Raw genomic sequence first — 19,778 nt, 5'->3', positions numbered from 1 at the left:
GCCGATGCCTCCGTCGCCTGGCTGGAGTGGCCGCGGGGGAGTCTGGAGTCGGGCGGCCGCTGGTGGGAGCCGCGGGTGCCCGGGCCGAGATTGGGGGGGCAAGGCGGGCGACAGAAGGCCGATGCCTCCGTCGCCCGGCCCTCTACAGAATCCACCCCCCAAACCTCCAGGTATTTCCCTCCTTAGAGCTGGCAACCCTACATTCCCCTCAGTGCCTGTTGGTAGGCAACTAAGCTTGGTCCTGTCACCTACTTTGGCCTTTGGGAGAAAACACATTGGGGCCAGTCCTGATAGGGTTGCCAACTCCAGATGGGAAATTCCTGGAGACTTGAGGGATGGAGCCTGAAGAGGGTGAGGTTTGAGGAGGGGTGGGACCTCAGACAGGTACACTGCCATAGACTCCACCCTCCAAACCAGTCAGTCCCACATAGGGAACCATTGTTGCCAATCTCCAGGTGAGGGCTGGAGAGCACTCAGTATTACAACTGCTCTGCAGAAGGGAGGGCAGAAGTCAGCTGAAGTCAAAGGGGCAGATAATGGTAGGTTGGTGGCTAGCTGGGAAGGAGATGGGGTTGCCAACTACATGCTGACAAATTCCTGGGGATTTGAGGGGTGGAGCCTGGAGAGGGTGGGGTTTGCAGAGGGGTGGGACCTCAGACAGGTAGAATGCCATAGACTCCACCCTCCAAACCAGCCATTTTGTCCTGGGTAACAATTGTTGCCAATCTCCAGGTGAGGGTTACAGATTACTCACAATTACAACTGCTCTTCGGGTAGCAGAGATCAGTTCCTCTGGAGAAAACAGTGGACTCTGTCATTATACCCTGCTGAGGTCACCACAGCAAATTGACACTGTTTGCCCAAAGCCAGAGCACTGCCCCAGAGCCTCTTTCTAGATCCCGTTGTATTGCTTTCACAACGGGCTTTACTGCTAGTTTATATATAAAACACAGAAGTGATCCTATGACCAGTGTTCCCTCTAAGCTGAGTTAGTGTGATCTAGCTCACAGTTTTTTAGCCTCCAGCTCACAGATTTTTGCCTTAGCTCAGGAAAGACAGCTCCAGAGCAGACTAATTGATGCAGTAGCCAAATCACTGGCTCACAGCTTTAATGCCAGTTGCTCACAAAGTAGAAGTTTTGCACACAAGACTCCACAGCTTAGAGGGAACATTGCCTATGACCAGTGCAGGGGCCCTCAACAAAGTGTCTAAGGGTGCCTTGGCCTTTCCTGGCACCTGCAGAGTTGTTTTAGGAAGTGGATGGGGCTTTTGCCCAGCTCTTGATTGGCTATGGGAGATCCAGTTGGTTGCACAGATTTCTAAAAACACTGCTTTAGCAGTAGCTGCCACCACAGCACATCTTCTTGATGTGACTGAAGGTAAGTTTTATGTATGCAATAAATTATTTTTAAATTATATATTCATTTTAAAAGACATCCTGTTAAACAGAGCTTTGGCTTGAAATGTTGAAGAATGACTATTAGTCATGTATATTCTCATTTGCTGACATGGCGTGGTTGGCTCTGCCTCTCGTGGCAGCCTTTTGGTTGTTGTACCCTCACCCCCACCTTGTGGCAGGATTCCAAAGGTGCCCACAGGCTCAGAAAGATTGGGGACTCCTAGATTCGCATATGTTACATGTTGTATCCTGCCCAATCCTTTCCTCTAAGGAACAAGGCTGTCCCTGTGGTTAAGCCGAAAAGAGAGCAACTAAACCTGGGCAGCCCAGACATTTTCATGCCAGAATGGGGATTTGAACTAGGGTTGCCGGACCCCAATCTTTAGGGCTCCAATCCGCTGCTGGCCAGCTGACCGGTGGGGGAAGCCCCACCCCTGAAGCCTGTTGATGTGGTTGGCACGATGACATCACACGGAAGTGACATCATCACACTAGGGACACTGCACGTTGACGGTCTAGCATTTTGGCAAAAACCTCTATGGTAAGTAACCATAGAGTTTCAGCCAAAATGTTAGTGTCAACATGCAATGTCACTTCCGTGTGACGTCATCACAATGATGACGTCGCATACAGCAACATCACCCTGCCCCCCACACTCCCGGACGGCTCCCTCCCACCACCCACCACCAGGACAATCAGACTTGGCAACTCTAATTTGAACCCAGAGTTCCCCAGTTGTAGTTCACCACTCTAATAATTTTACTGTACTGGTGATTAATTGGATAAATGAGAAATAGTATGATGTACTGGTTAATGCCAGAGGAAGATCTGGGTTCCAGTCCTCACTCCGCCCTGAAACTTTCTGGGTATAAATTACTTCACAGGGTTGTTGTGAGGATAAAATGCAAAATAAAAGGGAACCCTGAGCTACTTGGAGGGAGGGATAGTGGGATAAAAATGTGACAGAAGCTTTCCTTGGACAGGAAAAAATATATATGGAGGATAACAACTGATACCTTGATGTGTCCTCCAAAGGTGTCAAAATCAAAGAAGGAACAGAGGCCACTGTTGTAATTGTAGCAATCATTCTCCATCTCTCCCATCACCACAATGTTGTGGCTCAGCAGGCCAACTTCTGCCCTCATGTCAACGCCATCGATTTCCTCCCCTGTATGAAGATACGTCGCTTTCCCTAAAAGAGTAAAGCAAAATTTAGTGTTCAGAAATTCAAGCGAGGGAGCAGTGATCTTGGCCACACAGCCACCAGACCTCAGCTGAGCTTCTTGGGTGTGGCCAGAGGTGCCAGCCTTCTAGCAAGAGCCAAAGGGGTGGGTTAGCCCATGGCTTGCAGCCTGTGGCCTTGAGGAAGCCAGCCCTTGAGGCATCCCAGATGCCATGGTGGAGTGGTTGGCATGGTGGATTAGGATCTGGGAGAGCCAGGTTTGAATGCTGACTCTGCTTGCTACAGAAGTTTGCTAGGTGACCTTGGGCCCCTCAGCCTGATCAACCTCACAGGGTTGTTGTGAAGATAAAATGGAGGAGAGCAGAACAATGTAAGCTGCTTTGGGTCCCCACTGGGGAGAAAGACAGTGTATAAATGGAATAAATATATGTATTGATTTTTGTTTTTTACAGCACAATTAGAACAGTTGACATGGTTGGATATCTTAAGCAGTGGGTGGTAGAATGTGGAAATGGTGGGCAGAAGATAGGTGAGCATCCAGATAGTGTGACAAAAAATGTAGATTGTTGTCCCTTTCCCTTAAATTTCTCTGAGCCCTTGCCCCACTTCTCCCCCCCTCCCAAGCAGACCACAGCCCATGGCTTCTGGGTTTGGGAAACCCTTGAATTGAGGGCTGATTGACTGTCATGACCTGCCCTGCCCCCTGTGGTGAAGCGTAGTGGTGAAACAGGGTTGATTTGAGCCTGTGCAATTGCAGAAGACTTCCGGAGGGCCCTGCCTAATGGCATCGAAAACCCAAGACAGCTTGGTGCTTAAATGCTGCCATAGAGAAGAGAGGGGTATGTGTGTAAAAACAATAACAGTGTTAATCAGTTTTGACATAAGCCAGTTTGAGTGGTACTCACTCTGACTCATAAAAATCTGCATTTGCAGTTACCTAAACCAGAAGAGCCACCCTGCACCTCACCCATTCCTGGTGGAAAACACCTACCCGGCCATGCCCTCTTCCCTGAAACATGGGGCAGGTACCACAGTGAGTATCAGGGCTCAGAACAGCCACAAGCGATGTGTTGAAAAGCCACATGTGGCTTCTGAGGTGCTGAATGAGTATTAGTGGACTACAGTAATGATCCATGGCTTGGTTCAGCTGTAACATCAAGCCATGTTCTGCTACTTTATGACGGAATGTGAGAAGATTCTTGAGATAATAAATTGGGGGAATAATAACTTTTACTTAAAATTACAAACCATACTACAAAACATTAAAAGTTCTTTAAAAACACCAAAATACACACAAAACCTCACAATATATTTACATTTTAATGAATATAAACAAATATTAACATTCTTCAAATATAAAACATACTAACACCCTTTTACCACATCTTCATACAAAACAACTTACAAAACCTTTAATTACTGCTTACAATCCAGTATCTCTCTCTCTCCCTTTTACATATTACCTCTTACATTATGGGAGGTTCACTTCCCTCCAACCAGAGCCACCAAGCTTTCCATTTATCTCCATCCATTTTGTCCTTCTCACACTGATGTATGTACTCTATCGTTCTAACAGAGGAAACATTTCTCATTTCCCGTTGTTTTGCTCTCATCCATGTCAAACCTTGTGCCACTACCAACCTGTTGAACACAGGGCTCTCCTACAAATGTTTCCCAGCATGCCCCCATCACTCCTTCCTTGTATGTCGCCTACAGTATATCTTTTATTTTTCCCCCTCTTCTTTATGTATTTGTCTTCTTTCCATTCTCTGACCCCCTTCTGAATTTCTTCTGTATGGTCCTTCAATGCCTTCTTGAGGTTCAGATCTGCTGGCTATCATCTCTTACTTCTGGTCCTTTAATGTGCTCCACTTAAAAATCTTAGCAAACCCTTCCCACACTTCTTTGGAAGTCAGGCAGTCCCTCAAAAAGTGCTCAAAAGTTTTTTTATTCTCCTTGTCCATCTCGTACATCTGAGTGTTTGGTTACTGCCATCCAAGGGTTTTTCCCATAAATGTTTGGGACTCAGTGGCCTATTCTGCGTCTAGCATTCGCTCCCTTGTTTTACCAAACCCACACTGGAACAGAAAAAGATGCAGCTCAAAACCACATTCAAATGCCCCAGGCCAATGCCATACTGACTGCAGAGTCACCCCTGAACAAGCAGCCATAGATCTATGCAGACAGTACCATAAAACTGAGAGATCAAATGAAGTTAAACTGGTATGTAGTGTGGAAGCTACCATAAAATCTGACAATCAAAGTGAAAGTGGCGTGCAATGTAGAAGGGAATTTCTGTTCCAACATGGGTTTGGTAAAACAGCAGAGTGAATGCTAGAGGCAGAATGGGCCAGTGAAACATTCTCCACCTCTTCTCCCATAAACTAAATGGCACTCTTTTGTCTGTCAACAATTCTTTTTTTTTCTTCTTTTCCCATTCCTCCTCACTTAAATGAGTCATTATAGTATCTTTTTCTCTTTATTTTTGTATGTATGTTATCTTCCTTTCCTCTAACAGTGACCTATAAAGTTTCAGTGCCTTTCCTTTTCCTCCTTCTCTTAAACGCTCTTTAACTGCACAAGATTCCATTTTCCATCTATTGGCTAACTTAGCCATCTCATGCAGGAAACTAGGAAGTTTTGAGGTCAATCTTACCAAACTATCTCCTTCCACCCACCACCACTCAGCCCAGTATGTATTTTTCCAAGAGTAATAGAAAATGAACCATGTCTTCTTTTTTCTTTCATCTTTGTCATCTGTTGGGCTCACAAAGTTTGCAGCAATAAACCTACACAAAAAAGAGGAGTTCTATTTCCCACATTCCCAGGACCCCATGCTGTCTTTTGGAGTAAATTGCTGCTCTATCTACTGGGAAATTCCTTGTTCCCAAAATAAATTTCCTGATTTTAGCATTTGCCTCTTGCATCATCCGGACTCACCCCATAAGAAGAAGAAGAGATTGGATTTATACCCCGCCCTTCACTACCCAAAGGTGTCTCAGAGGGGCTTACAAACTCCTTTCCCTTCCCCTCCCCACAACAGACACCCTTGAGGTAGGTGGGGCTGAGAGAGCTCTGACAGAAACTGCTCTTTTTCAAGAACAGCTCTGTAACGATTTCATGTTTATTTGTGTGTGTCTTTAAAAGTTTGGTTTACATTGCTGTGTGAAAGTCTAGTGTAGTTGAAACAGGCAAGTGGTGTGATTGGTGAGTGACAGAGAGGGGGAGGGGTTTTGGAATGGAGGCTGTGTGGATGATTGGAATGTCTATCAGGGGTGACTGTTGGGTATATGACAGTTGATGCAGACAGTGGAAGTTAGTTAAGCAGTTTTGTCCTGAGGTCTCTGTGAGAGAGGTTTTCCTGTGTGGAATATAAGAGTAAAAGTCTCTGTGTTAAGCAGACGGTTAAGTTCTGTGTAAGAGAGGAGAGACCCATCCCTGTGTAGGACGAGTTAGTTCATTATATGAAAGAGTGTTACTAAGTATATGCATAAATCCCTGAGAGATAGCTGAAAGTGCTGTGCCTTGACAGTGTGAGAGACTTCTTACTTTGTTCTTCAAATAAATCCTTTTTATTTAAGTTTACCCCAGAAGCCTGATCCATTTTTCCTCAGGAAACACATAGTTCCTCGAAAGCCCAGACTCTGGGTCACAATACCAAAACCAGACAAAGAAAGTATAAAGGTTTGGAAAGCCTAAAATTTCCTGGTGGCAGCCAGATTACCCAAAGTAAAATAAAACATATGAACACTTTTAAAGCAAACCCAGACCTCCTAAGAGAAGAGGTCGTCACAAGCTCTTATCAGAGCTACGGCTTGCCCAAGGTCATCCAGCCAGGTGCAAGTGGAGGAGTGGGGAATCAAACCCGATTGTCCCAGATTAGAGTCCGCGCACTTAACCACTACACCAAACTGGCTCTCTGATACCTAAAATCTTCACAGCTTGCTGCAAGTCTTCATCCTCCATTCTCCAACCTCATTGTCCCTTCCTTGAGGCTTCTAATCTCCATTCCCCTCATTCTTCTAATAAGATTAACAATTTTTGATTTCTTCTCATTAATCTTTGCTCCCAGACTTTTTGAATACTTCTCTAGTTCCTCTTTGATCTTCTCTATTTCTCTCTCTGATCTTGCTAAAAGGTGTACATCATCTGTATGACTGATGTATTTAATATCTTTTCCAGGGCCTAAATTTTCTATTTGGAATCCTCTGATGTTCTGATTTCCCTCTATTCTCATTAAGAGTGGATCCAAGCTTAAAACACAGAGCAATGGACTCAGTGGGACACGCCTGTCTCAAACTGCCTTCTAATGGGATTTTTTGACCCTCCCATCCTTCCTCCTGAGGTATGGCTATGGCCCAGTTTGGGCTTGCTCAGTCTTCCCTTCACACTTCTAGTGTCATGAGCTCTGTTATTTCCTAGCCATAGCTAGGAGGATAAGTGCAGACTAGTTTCCTACTTCAAATCCACTGACAGCTGATGAATTGGCATGAACGCAGCTCCTCAAGAGAACGGAGATCACACAAGCCCGCCTAAGGCTTCTTCCACCCTTTTTTATGTTGTGCCAAATCATGACTTGCTGCCTGCCCTAAGCTTGAATGCATGCCATCGCCTTGGCCAGAAATGCTCCTGAACTCACACGCTACCCACAGCTCAGCCCAAACGGTGCCTCTGTTTCTAAAGCTGTGACTTCTCCCCCAGTTTAGACCGAAAACATCATGAGTCATGTTAACAAGACTGTATCTAGGATTCATGAAATCTTAAGGGGGAAAACCCTTCCTTGCACCTCCAGCAACTTCTTCTTGCACACTTAGTCAATCCTGAAGTAGAGTTCCCCAGGGTGAGATGAGGAAACTGTATAGGGATAGCTGGCTGTGCTATCCCCACCCCTCTGCACCTGGCTCCCAGGGAGCCTGGAAGGGAGGCAGGTTCTTGCCCAGGCCTGTTGGAAGGGTGTGCATTCCAACCAAACAATTAACTTAGTTTGATGCTCTGAACATAATTAAAGAAATGTTAGTTGAACAGCTCTATTGTTCAACAACATCTATATCTCATACCTGGTCTTGAGCCACACTCAGAACCAAGTCAAAGATCACTGTGACCACCTTTTCCAGTGCACAGTAATTTATCATGTCTAGGAATTTCATTTCTACAGCAAGACTTGAACATATGTTTGTCCAGATAATGTGAAGGAAGTTGAAGTCACCCAGTATCACAACATTATCTCCTTTAGTCACCTCCTTATTTCCCTCTCCATCATGAGATCAGCTTGCAAAAGAGGGAAACAATAATTACTAAGAATCTGAAACCTGCTCATCATTATGGCAACAAAGCTTGTATGTTTGGAGAGGGGCTGTGGCTCAGTAGAAGAGCCACTGCTTTGCATGCAGAAGGTCCTGGGATCAATCCTCAGCATCTCCAGTTAAAAGGTGATGTGAAAAGACCTCTGCCTGAGACCCTCAAGAACTGCTGCCAGTCTGATTAGACAGTACTGACTTTGATGGACTGATTCAGTATAAGGCAGCTTCATGCATTTTTTATTTACATTGCATTTATATACCGCCCATGACCCCTAATGGGCCTCAGAGTGGTGTACAATGTACTGCTACTGGTCTAGTAGCAGTAGTTAACCTAGCTAGGGCCACAGGTTTCTAGGGGGGGGGGACTTCCCTACCGACACCCTTGTTGGCAGCGTTCTCTCGTCAGTCTCCCAGCGGGCTGCGGTGTCTGCTGGAGTCTCCGGCCGGCCGACACCTCCTCAGGCGGCTTGATGTTTCCCTTCATGTGCGATCGCCCTCCGGCTGCAGCTTCCGGCTTGTGTCCTTTCCGGCTCCTGCCGTCCTGCGCCGTCCTGCGCTCGCACCACCGTAGCTCCGCCCTTCTGTGTGTTCATATTTCAGACTCTTGAAAGTTGCTGAGTGCTTCTGTGTACATGAACTCATGAAGCTGCCTTATACTGAATCAGTCCATCAAGGTCAGCATTATCTGATCAGACTGGCATCAACTCTCCAGGGTCTCAAGCAGGGGTCTTTCACATCAGCTCTTACCTGGTCTTTTTAACTAGAGATGCCAAGGATTGAATTCTGGACCTTCTACATGCATAGCAGATGTTCTATGATCGATCCACATAGCCTCCTCCCCTAATACCTAGTACATCTGTATCCTCAGCTTCTCTGAGAAGGTTAAGACGCTGAAGCTGCAGACCAGAAGGTCTGTAGCTTGGTAGTTTGAGACCCTAGTGCCACATGATGGAGTGAGCTCCCATCTCTGGCCCCAGCTCTTGCCAACCTAGCAGTTCGAAACCAAAAAATTGCAAGTAGATAAATAGGTACTGCTTTGGTGGGAAAGTAACAGCGTTCCGTGCACCTCGGTGTTTAGTCATGCCGGCCACATGACCACGGAAATCTCTTCAAACAGCACTGGCTCTTCGGCTTGGAAACAGAGATGAGCACCATCCCCTAGAGTTGGATTTGACTAGCTTTCGAGCAAGGGAAACCTTTACCTTTACTTTAAGAATGCCCCACCCATGGGATCCTTTCCCTGGTAACTTCCCAACTGATCTCTCAAGGTGGGACAGAGTAGAGGACTTGGAGAAGGCTCTCCAAAGTGGACCAAAGGAAAGGAGCACTCTCACAGGGGATATGGGAGAAACTGGTGGTGGTGGTGATGACACGACTAAAATGGAGCCAAACCAGCTCCCCCTCCCAGCTGGCCCCAGCTTGAGAATTCAGCCTGCTGCTTTGTGTGGAGAAACCCAACATGATGGTTTCCATTTCTCAGTCATGCTAGAATGTGAGGTAAATGGGGAACAGCATTGCAAACTGGCACCTGCTTGAAATCTTGGCCATATTCAGCAAGGACTGGGGGGGGGGGATTATCCACTGGGAGTTCAATTCCAATTACAACTGAGAGAGGGGGGGGAATTAATATATTTGATCTGGGACTGCTGTTTGCTGAAGCAGATATGACCACTAGTGTTATTAGATGGAGACCTAGCGGAGCCAGAAAGAGGAGACTAATAAGTAAAAACTTCACCCAAAACCTCTGATAAGGAGGGCAAAGGAATTCAGCTGTGTGCGGCAGGGATCACCCAGAGAGTTTAAGGTATCTGGAGCTGGTTCCCGCCACTGCCCACAACAATTCATTGAGCCTGTTCCAGACTGAATGCACATCAATGTACACACAATTCAAGCATCACTTAAGCCTCAAATGAACATCTACTTTGTTTCATACACCATGATGCTAGTCCTTCGTCCATCAAGGCTGGAAATCTGAGGGCTGGCTATCACCCCTCAAAAGGGCTTTATCCCAGGGTCCACCAGTTGCTGATCACTACAATAAATCAAAAGACCTGGTAGTACAGCCGTTACACGTAAATATTGGACACAAACATGTCACATCACCTGTGCAGATATTTTTTTTTTTAAAAAAGAGAATGCTCAGAGAGCCATAAGAATATTACAGTTCTGAACAACACTGCTCAGGGCTGCAGGGTTGCCATTGCTTTGCTGGTTGTATATGGGGCAAGGCTTTAAAACAATAGATATAAGGCTCACATGTGCTTGGGTTTTTTTTTAAAAAAACCATCCTGCAGAGACATGCAGAGAATTTAAATGCCTACAAGAATGTTGAACATGCACTAAGAGTTTCTATACAGAAACCATGTTGTTATGTTGTGCTTCTGCTGACTTGGCACGATTGCAGCCAAGGAAATGGCCTTGGGGCTTTTTAAATTCCCTCCTATGAAAGTGCCAATACCACGTATGCCCACACCTACAGGCACTGGAGTGGGGCCTGGAGGTGTTACTGCAGAATACTCTTTTCAGAGAATCTGTCATCTTTGCAGAGTTTATTTGGAAATGATGAAATCCACAAAGAATGTAGAAATTGGCACTCAATCAATCAGCCACTCTGGACGTTCAAAGAAAGCAACTAGAGAAGGAGCAGGAGTGACTTGCGTTCCCTCTCATCACCACACTTCTGGGTCTCCAGTTTGGTTCTTTCTCCCACCCTGTAGCTTTGTGAGTGCTTTCCTGTCCCTAAACACCCATTACTGCTAACATTTCATGCATTCTTCTCCACCCTTACCTAGTTCTTGCTACAAAGATCTCAGAGGACCTCAAAATTCAGGTTTTGCTGTCAGAAAAGTTATTTAGAACCAATGATTATTTTACAGAACCAAATGCTTAACAGAATCTCAGTATTCACAATGGAGAGTATTTTTAATGGTTAACATAAAGTAATCCTAACCAAGACTGTGAAGTAACATACAACATGAACATATAAGAACAGCCCTGCTGGATCAGAACAATGGTACATCTAGTCCCAGCATCCTGCTTAATATAGTGGCCAACTAATTCAGTTCTAGAAGGTAGTGCTGGGGGATTCCATTGGCCTGTTGGGTCCTGCAGGGTTCTATCTTATCACCCATGCTATCTATATGTAGACATTGGGAGAGGTCATCAGGAGGTATGGGCTGTGTTGTCACCAATATGCAGGTGGTACCAATCTGTCTGCCTTTTCCACCTCATTCTAAGGATGCTACTGATGTTCTGAATCAGTGCTTGGAGTCAGTACTGGACTGGATGAGGGTGAACAAGCTGAAACTTAATCCTGACAAAACAGAGGTTATCTGAGTTAGTAGAAAGGCAGACCAGGGACTTGCAATCTCTCCTGTCTTGGATGGGGTTGTACTTCCCTTGACAAGCCAGGTCACAGCTTGGAAGTGCTGTTTGACACAGCAGTTACCCTAGAAAACCAGGTGGCTGCAGTGGTCTGAAGTGCTTCTGCCCAGCTTCAGATGGTGCATCTGTTCCTGGATCAAGGCAATCTAGCCACAGTGTTCCATGACTTAGTTACATCTAGACTAGACTACTCCCATGCACTCTACTTGGGCGACCCTTGAAGAGTGGTTGGAAATTGCAGCTAGTGCACAATGCTGCAGCTAGACTGCTGGTCAGGGCTAACTATCAGGAACACATGACCCCAATACTACAGCAAATACACAGGCTACCGATCCATTCCTGAGACCAATTCGAGGTGCTGGTTTTGTCCTTTAAAGCCCTACATCTGAAGAACTGTCTTCTCCCATACATTCCTGCCCAGGAATTAAGACCATAGGGACAGGCTCTCCTGACTGTCCCACCAATCGAAGAAGCTCATCTGGTGGGCACATGAGAGAGGGCTTTTTTGGTTACAGCCCCACAATTATGGAACAGCCTCCCTAGGGAGGTCCGCCTGGCCTGCTTACTTTCAGTTTCAGGAGGCAGTTGAAGACAGTTTATGAAGGACAGCATTTGAGTCATTTAGTTTTTATCTATTGGCAGTCCTAATTGAGATAGCCCCAAGTCTACTGTTTTCTTTTATAATCTATATTGTAAACTGCCTTGCATACTGCCAGGTAAAAAGGCAGCCAATAAATGTTTTAAATAAATAGTAGTCCCAAAAGGCCAACAGGTATGGCAAAGAGGCCCTGATGAGGCCTCCCAGCACTGGTAATCAGAAGTTTCCTTCCTCTGGATGTGGAGGCTCTCTTTAGTCATCAGGGCTATGGACCTGTCCTCCAGGAAACTACCCTAACTGTAATTTAACCCGTCTGATCCTACCTCACAATATAAAAGCCACCCTTGCCCTTAACCCTGACAAAAAGCAATAAATGATCTTCACTGCCCTTTAGAAAGTAGTGCACTTACTCCACAAGAGGCCCACTGCTGCTTTTATCAGTAGTTCCGTAGAAAGATCCATAGGCCTGCCTCAAGCATGCAGAGAAGCTGGGTGTGGAGGCTATAAATAGACTGGTGCCCAAGAGACCAGAAGAAGTGTGGGCTTGGGCTTGGACAAAATTGGGCAACGAGCACGCAGGACCAGCTGCCAATGGACATTAAATGCTCAATGCAAAACCAGCCCGTGTGGCACATCTGAGATACAGATGTGAAAGAAAGCTGCCAAGCACTCAACCCAGGAAATTCACAACAAGGCAAGAACATCTTGCCCTGAAGAACGGTAAATTGCATTTGCAGCTGAGTCAATGCAAGCCTACTAAAACTTTTGCTAGGAGAGGAGCCAAATGCAGACAAGCCTGCTTGCAAGTCTCCCCCCCCCCCAGTATTTATTGGTTTTAATTTCAACAACATAAAACATATGGATTCTTCATAGAATACATTTATAGGCTGCTCTAGCCAAACCATAATTCAGCCAACACATTTCAATGATTTAATACATCTATACTTTTTTCTCCAGCCATTTATAAAATTTTGACCAGATATTCTTGAAAGCATCTTCCTCTCTCCCTTGTAGCCTCATTGTCAAATTGTCCAATTCCACTATTTCTGTAAATTTAGCTACAAGGTCCTTCATTGATGGAATAGCTTCCTGTTTCCAGTGTTTTGCCAGGATCATTCTTGCTGCAGTAAACAAGTGGCTAATCAGATGTTCATCTACTTTTTCTAAATTGTCAGGGATTATGTTTAATACAAATATCTCTGGGGCAAATGGAATTGGACTGTTAATTATTTGTACCATAGTACTATGCAATTCTATCCAAAAACTTTGAATTCTAGTACACGTCCACCAGGCATGAAAATAAGTACCTTTTTCGGTTTTACATTTCCAGCATTTCTCCGATAGGTTAGAGTAACATCTTGCTAACATTGCTGGAGTGAGGTGCCATCGGTGGAACATTTTGAAAAGATTTTCCTTCATAGAAGTTGCTTTCATTCTTTTCATATTCTGCCATGTTTTCTCCCATTTAACCCATTCAATATTGTAACCTATATTTCTGGCCCAACTTATCATTGAAGATTTAACTTCCTCATCGTGCATTTTTTCATCTAATAAGAAATTATAAAATTTTTGAATTGAGTTTTTCTTCAGTCCCCATTAATACCTTGTCAAATTGTGAGTGATCGCTGTTGAATCCTATTTGTTTATCCTTCGCCCACCTGGACTCAAGCTGGTTTCTCTCCCACCATGTTAGTACAGTACCTTGAGCTTCTAATACATTCTGCATTTTTAATTTTCCATTTTTATCTAGTAGATCTCCATAGGTGGCGTATCTGGGTTTTGTCATCAAATTTGGATTTGAAAAAGCTTCAAGCGGGGCCACCCATACTGGGGTTCTAATATAGACTAATTTTTTAATCTCATTCCAAGTTTTTAGTAAGGCTTTTCTCAACCTATGATTGTTAAAGTAGGTGTGTGAATTTTGTTTGGCATACCAGAGAAAAGCGTGCCATCCTACAGCCAGGCCGTGTCCCTCCAACTTCAAACTTCTTAAATCATTTAATTTAACCCAATCACGGATCCATAGCAAGGATGCTGCCTGAAAATATAAGCACCAATCCGGTAGCGCTAAGCCTCCTTTTTCAGTTTTTTCCTGGAGAAGCTTAAGTTTAATTCGGGTTTTTTTGTTTTGCCAGATAAAATCTCTTACTATTTTTTGTAGTTTTCTTATAAAAGTCAAATTGGTGAGAATTGGTATGTTCTGGAGCAAAAAGAGCACCCTTGGCAGAACATTCATTTTTATCACCGCCACTCTACCCATCAGTGATATTTGCAACTGTCCCCATTTAATCAGATCGCTCTTAATTTGCATCAAAAGTTTATCGTAGTTATCTTGGTATAGTGAACTTAGCCTATTTGCAAGTCATTTGGGCCACTTTGGGCCACTATACATGTAAAGCTTTTTTTCTTGTACACAGAAACTCTTATCTGCACACAAGGGCAGTGTTATGCCACGTTTTTTGCATGCAGAAGGCTCAGAATAAGGACGAATCTACATATGCACTTTAGAATCAGTTTGGTGCCGTTGTTATCCCATGTGGTTTAGAACTGCTGCGCCTCTACTTTCAAGTTAGCATTAGGGGAGCTGTCCACTTTGTCTTTTTTTCAGTTATCTAATCACAATCTATTGTTCATCACTAGACGGCCCCTGGGGGTTACTGGAGTGTTCTGGGACTGGAATGAGAGGCCCCACAGTGGAATGGTAGCCCCTGGGGTTAGCAGGAGTATTCTGGGACTGGAATAACCAGCTCCAGAGTGGAATGATAGCCCAAGGGTAGGAGATGTGTCCTGGGACTGTAATGATAGGCCTGGCATTCCAGTTCCAGGACACTCCTCTTACTCCAAGGGGATGTCATTCCACCATTGGGCCTGTCATTCCACTCCCAAAACACAACTGCTACCCAGAGGGGCTGTCATTCCACTCTGGGGCCCGTTATTCCAGTCCCAGAACACTGCTGCTACCCCCAGGGGCTGTCATTCCACTCTGGGGCCAGACATTCCAGTCCCAGAACACATCTGCTACCCCCAGGGACTGTCATTCCACTCCGTGATCTCTCATCCTAGTCAAAGAACACTCCTGCTACCCACAGGGACTGTCATTCTACTCCATGGTCTCTCATTCCAGTTCCAGAACACTCCTGCTACCCCCAGGGGCTGTCATTCCACTCTGGGGCCTGTCATTCCAGTCCCAGAACACTCCTGTTACCCCCCTGGGCTGTCATTCCACTCTGTGGTCTCTTATTCCAGTTCCAGAAAACTCCTGCTATACCCAGTGTCTGTCATTCCACTCTGGAGCCTGTCATTCCATTCCCAGAACACTTCTGTTACTCTTAGAGTCTGTCATTCTTACCCCTGTGAACTTAAAAAATGAGAAACACCATGACTACAAGGCAGGAATTGCAACTTTTTGAGCCAAATTTTTCTTACTCGAAAAAGCTACTGACTGTGCATTGCCCAGTCATATTCAGTAATTATAAATTTAATAAACAGATAAATTTCAAATAAATTTTTTGAGGACTGGTACATAGCAATGCCCTGATTTATAGGGCAGGAATTTACCCACTGAGCTAAACATAAGGTATTGTGTTTTATTGCTGAGTGTGCCTCCTACAGCTCGAAGTAAATCCCCCCTGGTGAACTTAAAAATGTCCCATAAAGCAGGGGGTCAAGAAAATAAATGGTTTGAAAGTGGATAGATAAGTTTTGGAAGATAAGATTTGAGGGCTGGTACATAGCTATGAGGAAATAGAGCCAAGCGGGAATAAAATTAGAAACACCATTTCTGGATTTAAACATTTTGAGATAAATGCAAGCTCTTCCTGCACCAGTAGGGAACTTAAAAACGTTCAGTTGGTCTGTAAAAGGGGTCAAGAAATAAAAGGTTCAAAACAAGATAAAAATTTTAAAAATTATTTTGGGGGCTAGCTACTAAGAAGAGAAAAGAGTACTGTTGGAATCGAACCATGAGGTTTTTTTTGTGTGCAACCTGTTGGAATTATTTAAGAATTAGTGGAGCAATGGCTCAAAAATGTCTGCATTAGGTTGACAGTGCAACAAAACCAGAAAGGGGGGTTAGAGCACCAAAGAACAGCATTCATTTAAACCCATGCGGAGTAGCTATGACAATGGAGTCACTACCAGAGGGCGGGAAACATATGCAGACACTGATTTTTATACTGGCGCACTGCCAGTATGAAACCGGATGCAAATGTAGACAGTTTGTTGAGGGACGGGAGCGAAAATGTCAGGAAACCGGCAAGAAACACACATGTGGATTCGACCTAAAATCCCTGGCAGTTCCAGCAGTGGGGAGGGGGGAGTGTCAGCAAGCTGCCTAGTGTTTTCATGTTTTCCCTTTCATGCGAATTCCTCTTCTTGCGCTTAATTGCCTTGCTGCCGCAACGCGTATCTTTCAAGGCCACTGGAGGGGTTGCTGGAGAAGTTGCTTTGGCTTTCCCTAGAAGAGGGGAGGGTGAAATTCATCTCACCCCGATGCGACAGCCACAGTTGGGACGCTAAGTGGGGGGGAAACCCCTCTCGAGGTCCCTGGAGCACTCCTAGCCCAAGAGGAGTTGCTTTCTCTTCCCCCCGAGTATCAGGACTTAGCCAAAGTGTTCGGGGAAGAGGAGGCGGATGAATTGCCCCCACATAAACACTGATTGCAGCATCAAATTAGTGCCTGGGGCTAAGCTGCCGAAAGGAAAGATCTATGCAATGCGGCCGGCTGAGAAAGAGGAACTAAGGAAGTTTATCGACAAAAACCTGGTGCGAGGTTTCATTCGGCCGGCTTCCTCTCCCTTCGCGGCACCCGTCCTCTTCCGGAAGAAAAAGGATGGGGGTTTGAGGCTCTGCATGGATTACCGGGGTTTGAATGCAGTGTCCTCCACCAATGCATACCCTATGCCGTTGATTAAAGATTTAGCAGAAGCGGCTAAAGGGAAAATATGTTCTAAACTGGACTTAAGGGATGCAATTTTTTTGTGCGCATAAAAAAAGGTGACAAGCCGAAAACCACTTTTAACACTCCCCTGGGGCAATTTGAGTACTTGGTGATGCCTTTCAGACTTCAGGGGGCCCTGGGGGTCTTCATGAACTTGATAAACTAAGTATTACACAAGCATTTGTTTAAAGGGGTGCTCGTGTACCTGGATGATATCCTTTTGTATTCCCCTGATCTCCCCTCACATGTGAAATTGGTGAGTAAGCACGTTGCACGAGCACAAACTGTTTGCAAAATTGTCCAAGTGTGAATTTCACAAGACGCACATTGACTTTTTGGGCTACCACATTTCCAACGAAGGGTTGGAGATGGACCCGAGGAAGGTCCGAGATGTCTTGGGGTGGGAAGCCCCTCGAACTAGGCGCCAATTACAATCCTTCCTCGAGTTCGCGAACTTTTATCGCTCCTTTTTACCCAACTTTGCCCAAATCAGCCTTCCCCTCACGGACCTTCTGAAAACGAAGGGAAAAGGCCCGGAGGCTACTAGACCGGGCGCCCCGCTCCCCTGGTCTTCTGAGTGCCAGGAAGCGTTCATGCGCTTGAAAGCCCTCTTTACTTCAGAGCCAGTGTTGGCTCACCCCGACGAGTCAAAAAAGTTCATTGTACAAACTGATGTGTTGGATGTGGTCATGGGAGGGGCCATCCTGCAAGAAGGGGAGGACAGGATGCTACATCCTCTGGCCTATGTGTCTAAAAAGTTCAATGACTCTGAATGGAATTGGTCTGTGTGGGAGATGGAGGCGGGGGCAATAAAACTGGCACTGTCTACCTGGAGGCATTGGTTGGGAGGGGCTAGGGTCCCCTTTGAGGTATGGACAGATCACAAAACTTGGAGACTCTCAAAACGCCTCGCTGCTTGAATGTCAAGCAATTGCGCTGAGCAGATTTCTTCTCTAAGTTTCAGTTCACCCTACACCATTTCCCGGGCTCGGCGAACTTGTTAGCTGACGCCCTCTCGCGCCTCCCCCAACATGATAGCCAGTGGGATGTCATCCTGGATTCCGTATTCACGCCTGCCCAACTGGGGGGGCGGTGACAACTCGCAACCAGGTGGCCAACCTCCCCTCCCCTCGGCTAGAGTTGAACTCCACCCCACCGGCACCAACATGGGCTGACCAGTTCAACTCCGCCTTCTCGGAGGCAGACAAGGAACTATTGAAGGGGGTGGGGGATTGTACACAGGGAGAAAATGGCTGTTGGTATCGGGACCATAAACTGTATGTGCCACAATCACTCATGGGGGAGGTGATGCAATCTGTTCACGGCTCAAAACTGGCGGGTCATTCTGGCTTTGTGAAGTCCCTGCAGCTGCTACAGAGACAATTCTGGTGGCCGCACATGTGCAAGGATTTATCTTCGTTCGTTCAATCCTGTCAAGTGTGTGCTATGAGCAAGCCTCGCCCTGGAAAAGTTCCAGGACTTTTAAAGCCCCTACCCACCCCTACTCGACCATGGGAGGTCATCTCGATTGATTTTATCACCGATATGCCACCCAGTAAATTGATGACTGTAATCTGGGTGGTGGTAGACCTGTTTTCGAAGCAAGCGCACTTCATCCCTTTTGCCTCCCTGCCCACGGCCAAAGCCCTTGCCAAAGCCTTCCTAGTTCACGTGGTGCGCCTCCAAATATTGCCAGCCAAAATTATCTCCGACAGAGGAACACAATTCATTTCCAAATTTTGGGGGTGAATTAATGAAGCTTATGGGGGTGGAAAGGGGGCTGAACAGTGCTTACCACCCTGAGACTGACGGGCAAATGGAAAGGGTTAATCAAACCTTGGAGGAGTATCTGCGTTGCTTTACCAACTACCAACAAGATGATTGGAATGATTTATTACCTCTTGCTGAATATTGTTACAATAACACTTGCCACACATCGACGGGAATGTCCCCGTTTAAAGCTCTCTATGGATATGACAGCCCACCAGTCCCCTTTCTGGAGGGGGACAACGACTTGGGGCCTGGGGAGGCTGGCTTGTGGTGCAAGAAATTGAGGGAATCCTGGCCCCTCTTGTGAAAAACGTTAAATGCGGCCAAGGACGCTTACAAGACACAGGCTGACAAGAGAAGGGTGGAGGGTTGGGCTCTGCAGCCCGGAGACTATGTTTACGTGTCCACAAAAAATATTAAAATGTTGCGTCCGAGTAGGAAATTGGGGTGGAAGTTCATTAGGCCGTTTAAGGTACGGAAAGTGATCAATGAGGTTGCAGTTGATGTTGAATTGCCTAAGAATCTGAGGTCTTTGCACTCTGTATTTCATTTCAGCCTCCTGAAAAAAGACACTGGGTCCTGTCCTTGGCGTGAGGACCAGGCGGTTCCACCGCCTCTTTTAATCGAAGGAGAAGAACATTATGAGATTTCTAAGATTTTGGATTAAAAATGCAAACATGGGAAACTGTTTTATTTGGTGGAATGGAAAGACTTTGGACCCCAGAACCTCGAATGGGTGGAAGTAGGGGATATTCGGGCCCCTCAGTTGATCCGCAGATTCCACCGGGAGTTCCTGGAGAAACCGGGAGATCTCCCGGATTGACCAGGAAATATCTGGATTTGGGGGGGGGGGAGCTGGTTTTCGAGGGGGCAATATGTCAGCAAGCTGCCAAGTGTTTTTCTGTTTTCCCTTTCATGCGAATCCCTCTTCTTGCGCTTAATTGCCTTGCTGCCGCAACGCGTATCTTTCAAGGCCGCTGGAGGAGTTGCTGGATGTCACGGCAGGACCCGGGGGCGTGACGTGTAAGCCAAAGTCCAGGAACAGTCCGAGGTCAAGCTGAGAAAATCAGGTAGCAAGGTTCAAGCAGGTTTAAATCACAGTCCAGAAGCAAGGTCAGACATACCAAGGTTTCAAGTCCATAAATCACAATGATGCCAGAGGAGTCAGAGATGTACGAAGGTCAACGAAGCCGAGGGTCAAGAGC

At 45.8% G+C, this 19,778-nt stretch overlaps 1 protein-coding gene across 1 annotated transcript in view; it reads right to left on the bottom strand.

Annotated features, from left to right (window-relative positions):
• The window catches only part of CEMIP (cell migration inducing protein, hyaluronan binding), an 85,819-nt gene that overhangs the window by 21,296 nt on the left and 44,745 nt on the right, over positions 1-19,778 (bottom strand). Inside the window, exon 11 of the mRNA XM_015405399.1 lies at positions 2,416-2,591. Coding sequence (XP_015260885.1) covers positions 2,416-2,591 — 176 coding nt within the window. The remainder of the gene's footprint in view (positions 1-2,415; positions 2,592-19,778) is intronic.

This window comes from Gekko japonicus, unplaced genomic scaffold, assembly GCF_001447785.1.
Source record: "Gekko japonicus isolate JY-2015 unplaced genomic scaffold, Gekko_japonicus_V1.1 scaffold1339, whole genome shotgun sequence".
NCBI classification, from domain to species: domain Eukaryota; kingdom Metazoa; phylum Chordata; class Lepidosauria; order Squamata; family Gekkonidae; genus Gekko; species Gekko japonicus.
This window is presented reverse-complemented; position numbering and strand designations above follow the sequence as displayed.